Source organism: Vidua macroura, chromosome Z (genome assembly GCF_024509145.1).
Source record: "Vidua macroura isolate BioBank_ID:100142 chromosome Z, ASM2450914v1, whole genome shotgun sequence".
Lineage (NCBI taxonomy): Eukaryota > Metazoa > Chordata > Aves > Passeriformes > Viduidae > Vidua > Vidua macroura.
Genome location: NC_071611.1, coordinates 10,948,623 through 10,961,762, shown reverse-complemented (window position 1 = coordinate 10,961,762; position 13,140 = coordinate 10,948,623). Strand labels below are relative to the sequence as shown.

Sequence of the window (13,140 nt, the reverse complement as noted above, 5' to 3'; positions counted from 1 at the left end):
TTCATTTTAATATTAGTCACAGAAATTATTAAAAATGCAAATCCTTTAAAGCTATTTTCATCAGTGTTACTTAATCAAACCAATCTTTTTTTGCAACTCTGTCTTTATCTTGAAAAGGAAAAAATGTAAGGAATACAAAAAATTCAATGTGTAGCTGTTGCCATGGATTTTATGTAGAAGTGAATTGCATGCCACATTGATTACTGCCAGCACAAAACCCTAGATAAATTGGGTAAGATGGAAAATGTACTATGTTAATATTTCTTATGACTTCAGCTCTTTTCCCTGACAATTTTAATGAAACTTGATAGTTTGGAGCTTTATTTTTCTCATTATTCCTTTTCTGAAGAATTGGCTTGTTTTTTGCAGGAAAAGCTTAATGTCAACAATATGGGGCATCAGGTGATAATATTTGACTTTTCTGTCATAAGAGGACTGTGGGAAACTCGAGTTAAGAAGAGCAAAGAACGTCAGAGGAAGGAGAAAGAAAGATTAGAACAAAGTGCATTGGAGAAGTAAGACAACTTTTTATTAATTTTAACCAAATCTGTTTGTATTATCCACTAACATTGCCAAATACTAAATATAATAAATAGAAATATATATAACAAATATGATGAATTTACTAAAAAATAATTGTTGATTATTAAGATTTTGGTGTTTGGGTTTGATTTCAATGGCATTTTACTTCCTTTCCTCACATGATAGTAAGACAAATGCAGCACAAAAAATACTTCATTAATTTCTGCTCTTTCTATGTAGATTGTGATATATTAATGATATATTTTATTTTTTACCATAGACATAAATTGAAGAGAAAAATAACATATGTTTGTAGCTTTCTATTTTTAATATACTGAATAAAAGTAGGGATTATTAATTATAGAATTAGTGGACATATGCTCACAAGTTTCAGTAGTAAGAAATACTTTAAGTATTTTTGTTGTGTTGACAGGAGAAAGAAAAGGCGTTAAATAAGTGGATATATTCAATTGCTTCTGAATAGGTAAAACCAAAGAGAATAAGAATTATTAGGTTATTTTTTCTTGTGGTATTAAAGAAGACCTTGATTATAGTTCTTACACAAAATGATAATTGCATTGTTTTTATTATATTGAATTTATTTTTTCTTTAAGCAATGTTTTGCTTCCCATAAGAGACCGTTAAATATTAAACTGCATTGGGAAGTTTGGAAACATAGGACTTATCAATTTTCTCCCTCTGAGAAGAGAAAAAAATAGAAATCACATTCTGTTTTAAAAATAAAATGCATAGGGTTAAATAGTGCCCTTGTTTAAGAACATAATTGCATTGAACCTTTGTGTGGTGTTTCAGTGCTCTCAGGATACCCTCACTAGTAGATTCTCACTGCCAGTGCAGCTGCACTGGCAACAGAGCAGCTGGTCTAAGAGGAGACCAGGGTAATACAGAGTCTGACCATCCTTTCTGTGGGACCTTTCTCTTTAAGACAGCCATAGCACCAGTCTTGGTTTTCCTGTCTCCACCAAAGCTTACAATAAAAACTGTAATCCTAACAAAAACAGAAGAAGAAAAAAAAAAGTTTATCCTTCAGATTGAATTCTCTAGCAGGGATAAGCCTTCGTTTTGGTGGGAGCTGTGTCCTGATTTCAACTAGAATAGAGTTAGTTTTCTTCTTAGTAACTGGTACAGTGCTGTGTTTTGGGTTTAGTATGAGAATAATGTTGATAACACACTGTTGTTTGGATTGTTGCTAAGTAGTGCTTATGCTAAGCCAAGGACTTTCCAATGTCTCATTCTCTGCTAGTGAGGGGCTGAACAAAGAGCTGGCAGGGAGCACAGCCAGGACAGCTGACCTGAATGTGATATACCATACCACAGATCTTTATTCTAACTATGTAAATTGGTGGAATTGGCCAGAAGTGAGTGATTGTTTCTCAGGAATCAACATGGGTCACCACATTGTGAGGAGTTGTATATGACATAATTTATTTATCTTGGTTTTCTTTCTCTCTTTTAATTATTATTATTGCAATTAATACTAATATTTTTATTATATTTTACTTTGTTTCTATTATTAAACTATTCTTAATGTAGAAGTGTTACTATTTTTTCCTGATTCTTACGCCCATCCCGCTGGAGGGTTGAGGGGTAAATATCTGTGTGGAACTTGGTTGCCATCTGTGGTCAAACCATGACAGCTGAGAGATGGATGTTTGCTGTTTCCCTTACGGTAGAAAACACTAGTGAAAGGTCTTGGGATCAAACTTATCAAACCTTATTTCTGTCCTAATGTCAACATGTCAGCATCCCCCTGCCACTTTTTTTTTTTTTTGGTTTTGGTTTTCTGTGGTGCAGAATATAACTTTTGAGTTCACTAGTATGAAAGCAGATGATGCATGGTAAATTCTCTCTGTAAGAGGGAAAGAAGGTAGCCTTATGTCCTCTGAGGTAGCTAATTTGAGCTCCCATGCCTTTTATCAGTAGCATATGTTAAGAATAAGTTCTTACAATGACTTGTCTTTTCCATGAATGCATTCTCACTGTTTTTTCTGCCTGTGGTTAATTACTGTAGACATTCTTCTATCTGAAAGAGTGGAGCTTCACCACTTCTCCTGCACTTTTTCCACTAATGCACTTTTTCCAAATTTATTCTCCTAATTTCCCATACCACTCAAAGATAGGAAATTTGAGATATAATGCACAGAAATAAAAGTTCCTAGGTGCACTTGCTGCATGCGCAAAGGAATTTTTCTTCCTTTAAATTGCAATTTACGTATTGTACTTTGTTTAGTTGTGTGTCTTTGTGCACTCAGATTGCTTTCCAGTTAGTTCCACTTGTAGAGCTCCTGGAAAAAAAGGAGGAAATACATTAGACTTTGTCTCCTGAGTATGAATGATCAGTATTACACCCACTGAAACAAATGGCAAAGTTCGTATTCATTCTCGTGGTGCAGGCCTTATAGAATGGTCAAAGCTGATAGAATAATAGTCAAAGCAACAAGAATATTAGTAATACTATGACAAATTCAGTTAAACGAAAATCCTCTTTGTTTTATTTGGTGTGGAATGATCATTGGCATTTAGGTCCTAAATGTCAGCTCACAAGTTATTTCTTAAGTGCTTTTCAGTGGTCTCTAATGTCGGACCAAAAATATGAGAAGACTTTGCTGATTTTTAGCTTGAAAATATAGATAAAATTGTATTTATAATTAAATAATAGAAATAATGTTTTCATGTATAAATATACTATATTATTTTATGGAGGTCTGCATTGACTAAATTCAGGTATCATACTCAGGGATAAAAATTTTACTACTGTCAGGTAGGTCCATTGAAACCAATGCAAGTTCATGCTCTGCCACAGTAAGAAAGTATTTTAATTCAAAATGATAATTCCCAAAAGACATTTAGAGAAGGAACTTTCCTGATATGAAGACTACATTCTAGCATTTAAGACTCTAGATAATCACTTTTGCCAGAAGTCAGAGTGAATTCTTAAATAGGATTGAAATTAAAAGAGTTTCTCTGCAAATACACTCATGCAACAGAGTTTGGAATCTGGACTTTGGTTTTTTTTTTTTTTTTATTTTTTTATTTTTTTTTATTTTTTTATGTTTGTTTTTTTGTTTGGTTTTTTTTTGTTTGTTTGTTGTTTTTTAACAAACCCCAGTTATCCTCAAAGAGGTTATAATTTGCTAATGCCTTTGAGGCTGTGCAGTTCCTTTATATACTCTGTTACTATGTAAAATGACCTGATAATATGCTGTGAAATGTAGTATGTATTATTCGAGGACAAACTCCCAGTCAACCTTTAGGGAACTCTGTTTGCCTTGGGGCAAGGTAATTTAGTTCATGCAGCCTCATTAAACTGTAACTTGTAAGATAGTTTTTGACTGAAGATTTTCTTCAGAGGAAAATCCCACAAATGAATGAAAAGCTTCAGCTGAGCATAAATGGTGAGGTCTTGTAAAGATTTGTTTACAAGTTAGATGTTTAAGCAACTGACCAGATGAAAGTTGATTCTGGACAACAAACTACTGAGAATACTGGCCTTCTGAGGTACTGGTATGAGACAAATTTTCTTCAAGGATTTAATTCAGCCCTCTGTTTCCTCTTTGGTTTTGTGAGACTCTGAAAGTGTGGCAGTTTAAAGAACACACGTAAACCAACCACAGAATATAAAAGAAAAAGAAATGGAACAGTGTTGGGAAAGCTTATTTTCATTTTATGCCATCTTCTTGATCCTGTCAGACAAGCCAATTTGAAATCTCCCATACGATATGAACCACAAACTGTTAAAAAAAGTGTGCTGAGATTTCCTATATGTTTATGAAAGTGCATATTGTGGAAAGAAGTGTGTGTTAATTGCACTGTTTTATATTTAATCTTTTAGATTCTTGTAGTGGTGATCTTTTATCAAAACCATCTTTAATTGTTCCCCAAAATCCTGAAAGCTGTCAGATGACCTTGATCTGGTATGATGATTTTCCTGAGATTTCTTTTTTACTTGTTTTCTTTTTTCTCTCTCTCTTTTTTTTTTTTTTTTTTTTTTTTTTTTTTAAATGGGAAAAAGAGTGAATGTATACAGTTACGTTTTTTTTTTTTATTTTTTGAGGGAGTGCAACATGTTTGTCATTTGTGTGAAAAGTAGCTAAGATAAATCTGAAAGCTAACAAATTAAGCATTCAAGTGAGGAAATGCCAGAGCTGTTTGCCCAGATTAGCTATCTAAATCTTTGCTGTGAAATGGCACAACCTTCTCTGCCCACCAACACACATGCAGCAAAAAGTTTGTTCAGCTACCTCTTCCACTGTCTCTTCTCCAAAAATTTCTTCTCAAAGTCTGGATAATTCAAAGTGCATGTATTATTTTTTGAATTATATACTACCTGAATATTAAAAGTAAAAAGCAACAAGAAAACTACAATTTGCAGGCAGACTGACTTTTTTTTTCCCTGAGAGTTTATGTGTTTGTTAATAAAAAATATTTGTCTCTATCTCTCTGCCAAACTTCAGTGCTATAACTCTATTTGTACCTTAACTAAGATTTTATTTGTTATGTTTATCTTTATTCTCCCACTCAATACCCAGTGCAGAACTTTTTCCAGGCTAGTCTAAACCTGGAGCTGGCAGTCCCTTGGCTGCAAACACAAATTACAGTCAACAATTTTGGTTTCGATCTGCAGCACTAATAAAAATACTAAGTTATTTGCATTTGTTTGTAGGCACTCGTGCATACAGCTCATGCATCTAAAGTAATGCATAGAAGTGCATTGTAAGATAAAAGCTGATGTTCAGCCACAATCCTTTAAATTGCATGGAACAGCCTGGCAGGGATACTGAAATTGAATCAATCCAATTGAATTTGAAGCAAATGTTACTCATCTATCAGGAATAATATTCTGGGCTGAGCTCCAGTTCTATTGAGATGCTCTTCTAAAAATTCCATAGGATTATTTAATGATCCTGAGTGGCTAGTGGCTCTGATTTAAACATTGCTCAAGAGTTCTAAACTGGTGCTACCATGTAGTGTCCCAGTCAGTTCTTGTGTCCTGGTTTAGAGGAAATAGTGCCATCTAACGAAACTTCCTTTCCTTACCTAGGAATCACAGCTTTCCTCCAAGAGCTTCTAATCAGACATTGAGCAGAGGGTACCTGCTGAAGGAAGAACAATTGAAACAAACCCAGTTACTCCTCATTTGCTTTGATGGCTCTGAAATCTCTACCAATGCGTATTTCTTTTCCAAGCTGGTTGCTCCTTTGAAAGGTCCAATTACTGAGTTTATTGTAGAGTAACTCTTTGCATCAGATTGATTAGATTCATTATTTTGTTGCAGAAAATAAAATTTCAAGAAGGGAACTACCATGTCCTTGAAAAGAAATATATGTAATAATAATGAAAAATATATGCCGTGAATCTTTCTGAAGGTATACTCCAATAGTGAAGTAGCATTTGGGAAATGATTACCTGAAGGGGAATATAGCACTAACCAAAAAGAAAATACTTGAATCCTCTACTTCCCTGTTTATCTTGTTTCATAACTGTAACATATTGTCCTGAAAGCTTACAGTAAAAAAGCAATATATTGGAAAATAACTTGCCAGACTAAAATTCCTCTATACCACATACATCTGCCTTAGTGCCAGGTGTGCTTTTGTGTTACAGATATATAGGTATGAAACTTAATTTTCCTTTTTCTTTTTTTTTTTTTTTTTTTTTTGGCAAACATAAGCAGCATGCAACCAGCGTTTTTTAAAATTCTAGGAACTATTTGTATGATTGAAGAGGAAATACTATAACAGTTAGCTGAGTTGGAACCTTGCATCTCATCTGGGCCAAGAAAAATATTTTTGTATCCATAATCCCACCTAAATTAGGCTTGACTTTGCTATCTTCATTTTTTTTACTATTGAAAATAATTGTTGGTTTTTAATCTGACTTTAACAAGGCCTAGAGAAAGATGAAAATATTTTATTGTTAAATAGTATTAAAAAGACATAAACTTCAGGAGAGCTGTGGTTTTGTATCTTATTTGTCATTTGTGGAAATATGCTTCTGGAATATCAGGAGTCTTTAAAATGTCAAGACCAGAAATATAATTTCTTAAAAGTATATAATATTTAAAAGATTATTTTATTTGTGTGAATATTTTTTTCTTTTTGCCTCACAGGTTTAGAGGCCTTTTCTTTTAGATATCTTTCCTAAAGATTAATGTAATAGCCTCCCGATATGACAAATATGGTGGAAATTCTGTATAATTTGAGGATTGTCATGAAATGAAGACATAAAAAGGTCTTTATTTTCATAATGATCCCTTAAAAGGTACTATCATCTCAATTTTTTGACAATGACAGAGCAGAATGACAACCATGTAGCCAAATGGATCCCTTTGGTTTGGTTTCAACTGAGCCTGCAAATTTACAGCTTTGTCATCTTTTCTTCCTGATACATACACACTGGTTTGATATAATTTGCAACTCCAGGCCAGTAAGGCTCATAGTGATTAATTTGGGTAGTGTTTAACTTGAGGGTACAGCCAGGTGTTGTAAATTATTAGACCCTTTGCCCATGGAAAATACAATGTTTTCATTCTGAGATGTACTGTACAAAATTATGTACTTTTGTTGCTCCATTATTAATTCACCTTCCATCTGTTCTAAATGTGCTTGTACACAATACCTGCATTCTTTAAAAGACTAACAGAGCATGTTATCATAACTTAATATACAACTAAAGAGAAAATCTGACACAGGATTTCCATATCAGTGTGCAATATACATGCTGAATTACCTAGTAGGCTTAATTTTTAACCCCTGTCTTTCTTCTGAGGTAAATATTTCACTGACTGATTTGATTAACAACCATTTATGTTGTATGCATTTTATTTTATTTGGCTAGCAATGACCTCCTGAGTTTTGTGTTTTATACATGTTATCAGAAGACTGGCAGAGAGCAGTTTGTTTTTTCAGCTTTAATGTAACTCCCTTCTTACAATTTTTTATATTCTTTGTTGTGGGAAAGTAAAATTTTAGACCTGAGCCCTCTTCTACTCTAGTGTTCATGGGGTCTACCTGACACAGCCAGTGCTGGTGTGTAGTAATGCAGCTTACTTTTTATTGAGTTAGACTTTTTGGCGTCTTATTTCTGTTGTTTAAGTTTCTAACATTCTTAGAATTTATACTGTCAGGAATGAGTCAGTAATTTTTGGGGCTTGAAAGAAGAGCAATGAACACAAAAACCCCCCATTTTGTATTGCACTTTGTGCAATCTTTTTCAGTGCACTGAAGTGTGCAGTGAGTGAAATATTTATTGCTTTGATAGAAAATGAAGGAATTCTATGGAAATGAGAGGGTAGTAATGCAGAATTAAGCCTCAGAGATGGACAGAAAAACTCTATGTGGAGGACTGGAGAATGTGAGAAAGAGCAGAACAGCAGTGCTAAGTAAAATTTGGAATATTTTAGAAAAAAAGAATTCTACTTGTTTTATCCTATGGTCCTTATGGCTCCTGCCTCTTAATAGTTCAGATAATTTTCTCTTCCTTGAAATTCAGTTAACACCTTCCCCATGCCACTTCACTTTCTAGCTGTACAGGGCTTTTATATCTACATATATTATACATATTATATATGTACCTATACTCACTGGTACACAAGTTTTGGAACAAAATATGAGTAGGTGTTTTGAGGCTATTTATTTTTCCTTATGGTATATGGAAATATTGTTTTATAGCTTTTCCTGGCAATATCTTGCTATTACAATATCCACAATCAGTTCTGTTGGGAGTTTCTGGCATACAAATGACAGATTGAATAGTTAAAATCAACACTAAAAATTGAATTGGCTCATGTGTCAAAGCATTTGAAAGGTTTTTGAACTATCATGTCTACTGATATGGAAAACTCTGTCATCTGAGCACTTCTAGACTGCACCTGGTGGGGATACCCTTAGTAGCTGCTTGGTGAAATCAGATGTTTGGATATTTCTCCCTCTGTAACAGAAAATTTAGAAATACTAGTCACAACTTGATGACATATCACAGTGTGGGCTAAGGAACTGTATCTGCTTTAACCTATTTTCTTGTCTTTGTCATATCAAGTAAACTCAGACAATATAATTCTATTACTTCATGATTCTGTTTCATGTGACTTTTTTTTACATCCTAGCATTGTAGAAAAGAACCCCATGATTAAGTGGTAATATGTGTAAAGATTTTGTTACTTCCTATTTGAACTTTATAAACTTGCATGTGTTTCTCTTTCTAGGACATAACATATTTAGTTTCTCTAGGGTAACTTCATCCTGAACTTTGTGTCCTTCTTAAGCTCTCAGTTTTCTTCAATCCTTTAGCTTAAAGTTTCTGTCAGAGGATGGAGATGACATAAACGATCCTTATGTATCACAGGATATAGAATTCAAAGTGTGAGGTCAGATTGATGATACAAGGGGCCCTGCAGAGTCTTGTTTTGGTGTATGAAAGGCTTGCTTCTGTTAATCAAGCAGCTCTTTAATTGACTAAACTGACATATCTCTCCTAAATAAAAGCAAGAGGATGCTTGACAATGCTAATTATATCAAATTGAATTTGCACTTGAAGTTATGAGAAAAAGCTTGCCTTGGAGGTGATGTAGAAGTTACACTGAAACTGAATCTGAAATCACTTTGCATGTGGTAACTTTGACCTTTGCCTTCTAAGAAGATATTGGTGTAAAAATTAAAATAGTTCATTATACTTGATCAAGAAAGTGCAGGGAGAAAAGGTACTTTTTACCTTTTTTTTCTTCCCAAAGAAAACATTTTCCTATATCACCAGGTACTTGATTTTGTTTATGCATGTAATTTGTTCTGTAAGAACATATTTCCTATCCTATCAAAATAAAGGGTATAATTTTTGCTCTTTTTTGTAACAGTTTGTTCCACTTTCCCACTTTTGTAACAGTTTGTTCCACAGTCTCCACATTTTGGTTATTCTTTAGGTCTCAGTGTTTTATAGTCAGTGAATGAAATTCTGATCACTTGAAACCTATACGTATGTCTAGAAAATCTTAGTGTAACTCCAGGAAATGCACATTTTCTTAATATGCATATTAAAAAATAGCCAATAGCTTAGATGAATAATTATATTTTATTAAGTACTTCTGCAAACACAGAATAAGCTTTAGAACTTACTTGCCATATTTTTTTCACATAAGCATTTTTGGCACTATTTCAGGATAAAACAGGAATGGAATTTGATACTAGAGTGCCGTAAGAAAGGTATTCCTCAATCAAAATACCTCAAGAATGGCTTTGTAGACATCAGTGAGAAGAACCTGGTCACCCATGGGAAGAATCCTCAGCTCAAGAAGAGTCATGCCTTATCAGATGGAGTAAATAAAGAACAAGACAAGTTTATTTTTCAGCTTTCTGGAGAGCAGTGGACGGTAAATCTAATGGAAAATATGTTTCTGTTGAAGAGTTTGGGTGTCTTGGACCGTATCTTTTAATCTCACTCTTTTTATGGCAAGTGCATATGAAATTGATGCTTTTGCACAGTGTTAGAAGTGACTAAAGTATTTTCTACCTCAGCCTGAACTAGTGGTTTAGTTTTCAGGTATGAGTATTTTAAATTCCCTGTTGATACATGTAATTCATCCCTCTCAAAAGTTTTGGTATGGGCAATAATATTGCAACAATGTCTTTTTCTTTAATATTCCCCAGAGCATGAAGAGAGAAGCAAATGTTTTTTGGCTTATTGCTGTCTTCTACTAATCAGAGATCTGTATTATTGCTGTAATGGTGTGATAAGACTTTCTCAAGCTCTGCTCAGTTTAAAACTAATATTAGCATCAATCCACAAGGGTCTTACTGAAAAAAAGCACATTTGACTTGCAGATGTGTTTGTTTTGAAATAGCAGCTTGCAGGTAAGATGTGAATTAGTGTTGGCTTGAAATTGAGCAAGTGGTGGGTTAGAGATAGTCTGAAGATTTCTGGAGTTGTAAAAGCTTTGATGGAAATGTATTTGGAGAAACATTACTTTATTAATGATAATGTGAAATTAAAATTTTGAATTTCATGTAGCATTGTCATTCAAAAAATATGTCAAAACATTGATAAAAAAAACTAGAATTATGTTTTGATTGACCTGAAGTGTAACTTTATCCTATATTTGATCTTGAATCTGATGGTGTTTTCTTTTTCAGTTTTCATTTTTCTTTCTTGCTTTAATTTTCTTCTGAATAGACATACAATATTTGAAATTTCTGGTCTATAGAAAACTCTGGTTCCCATTCAACTCTACTAAGGAGACTCTTCAACTGATACCAATCATTCATCTGGTAGGACTGGTTTTTGGGGAGCTATCATATCTCTTCTTTCAAGAACTTGGGATTTTGAAAGTGATATTTAAGATGTGTAGTCAAATACTACATTCTTTTGGGTATTGTAAACCTTAGAGGTACTTTAGGGAAAAAAAAAAAAAAAAGACACAGAGATTACAGCTCCTTAGATACTGATATAGTAGCACCTGCAAATATCCTTAATGCATCAGGGTGTAGAAAGTTGCATAATTAAACTTTTCTGTTGCTTATTTCCTTTTGCCAAACCATTAAAATTTTGCTTTGTCACCATAAGCTAAGCTTTACATTAGGAGGCAAAATCAAACACACCTGTTTTGTTCTGTTTTCCAGAATATTTAATTTTAATTTGATGTTCTGAAAAATCCAATTTAAGAGAAATTGGAGTACTGTTATGTACTGTTATATTATGCCACCTTGAGCAGTACATTCCTAACCACCATGGGTTTTGATATCTTCTTATCAGATGCTCAATGTGTTCATATCAAACAGCCATCAAGTCTCATTGTCCAGCTCTAGTCTAGCTAAAGGGGGTTTCCTGTTTCAACAACAAACTGGTGTAGTTCAGATGTCTGCAGACAAAAATACAATCACAGCTGATTTATTTAGATCAGTATTCCTTTAAAATTGAAACATCACTTTCTAACAGCTGACAATTATTTTAAAATTGTGAAAACTCACTTGACAAAATTCCAAAAGAAGTGTATATCCACTTACTGCAAAAAAAATTTAAAGTTTTTGTCCCTTATATAAATCATACCACTTATTTTGCTCTTTAAAATCTGAACTGTTGCTTCTGAACCAAAGACAGAATCAGATGCTATAGTCTTTTCTCCTGTTACTTTCTCACAAAAAGAAGGTATTCACATTTAAGCAAAATGAATTTTCAGACTATAAAAACAATGCTGCACAGTCTGGCAATCTGCACATGAACAAAATCTGTGGACATATGACCGTTTTCTCAGAGAAGTGTGTATGTTATGTAGCTGGGAGCTGTGGTGTCAGTTGTGGTTTAGGTTTTTTTTTTTTATGTGTTTTGCACACAAATACACCTATGAGTTGAAAGTTTTGGTGATTAAGCACTCAGGGACTCGGAGAAGTCAGAGTTGGGATTACTTGTGCAGATTTATGGGCACATAACAAGCTGGATTTGCTGTTGACTGGCCACTTACCATTGGCAGCAGCAAATAGCACAGTCCTGTAAAGTATCCATTTGGGGACGAGCTGCTGAATCTTCTATCTTCCTTTTAGCTGATAAGTATTTCTATTATGTTTCCCCTTTTCTCTCATCTATGAAGCAGTAATATATCCTCTAGACAGTTGATAGCTAAATCTGAGCAGGTTGTTGGTGTGACTTAGAGGTTTAATTTTGAGAACAAGGCTTGCTTCTGAGCTATACCATTTCTTTTTATGGATGCTGGGAAGCTAAGTCACACAGAGGAGTAATCCCCAGCAAAGGGATGTGGCTTTAACACATCCTTTTCATAGGTGTCAATGTCAGAGTGCTCAGGGTGTCTAGATGGTAAAAATGTAGCCTGGTTAGAAAGCTGCTTTGTGCTCCATATTCATATGGCATCTGGCTTACTGATTCTGCATTGTTGAGTAGGAGCTTAAAAAAGGGATTTGTAAAACACTGTATGATGGAATCACAGAATTGCTTAGGCTGGAGAAGACCCTTAAGTTCATTCAGACAAACTATTAACCTAGCAGTTGAGGGATGTAGTCATTGCCTTTGGTCATGCTTCAGCAGAAGCGCCATGAGGCTATAAGGCACCGGGAGAACATGGTCTCTCCTTATCTCTGAGCATACCCTACATAGCCAGAGTACTTGTGGATACCTAACAATATTCACCCAGTCACAAGAGTTTGGGATAACTTGGGTAAATATTTTGAAAATAATCTGGATCGTGCCTTTTTGAAAATAATGTCAGACCCTCTTCTGAGAATCTTAGTAAAGGTGAAAATCAGAGCAGATGCCATCTTTTGAATTACTATTAGGAATTCCTTCCTTTGAGACTTCATGCCACTTTTTTCCCCACCTGTCAAATATCATTGATATGATAATGTATTTTCATTAGGTGGAGAGCCACTGTTCCTTGTAAAGTATTTATTTTAACACGTCTGAGAAAAGATAAAGCTCTTTGACAGCAACAAAATAGTAAGGGAAAAAGGGTAATAATTTTGTAATAATTAGCTTTAACACTTTCTGGTATATTTCTCCTTTTAGTGTTCACAACTACGGGCCTCCTTAAAGGCACATATTTCTGTGAAGAAAATTAATAGAGTGAGTGATTTATGGATTTATAGCCAAGGAATTATGTCA

At 34.1% G+C, this 13,140-nt stretch overlaps 1 protein-coding gene across 1 annotated transcript in view; it reads left to right on the top strand.

The window, feature by feature from the left end:
- The first annotated feature begins 390 nt into the window (after positions 1-390).
- LRRC2 (leucine rich repeat containing 2) overlaps positions 391-13,140 on the top strand; it is a 63,418-nt gene continuing 50,668 nt past the window's right edge. The window contains exons 1-2 of the mRNA XM_054003227.1: positions 391-515; positions 9,694-9,904. Of these exons, the coding sequence (XP_053859202.1) occupies positions 391-515; positions 9,694-9,904 (336 nt within the window). The remainder of the gene's footprint in view (positions 516-9,693; positions 9,905-13,140) is intronic.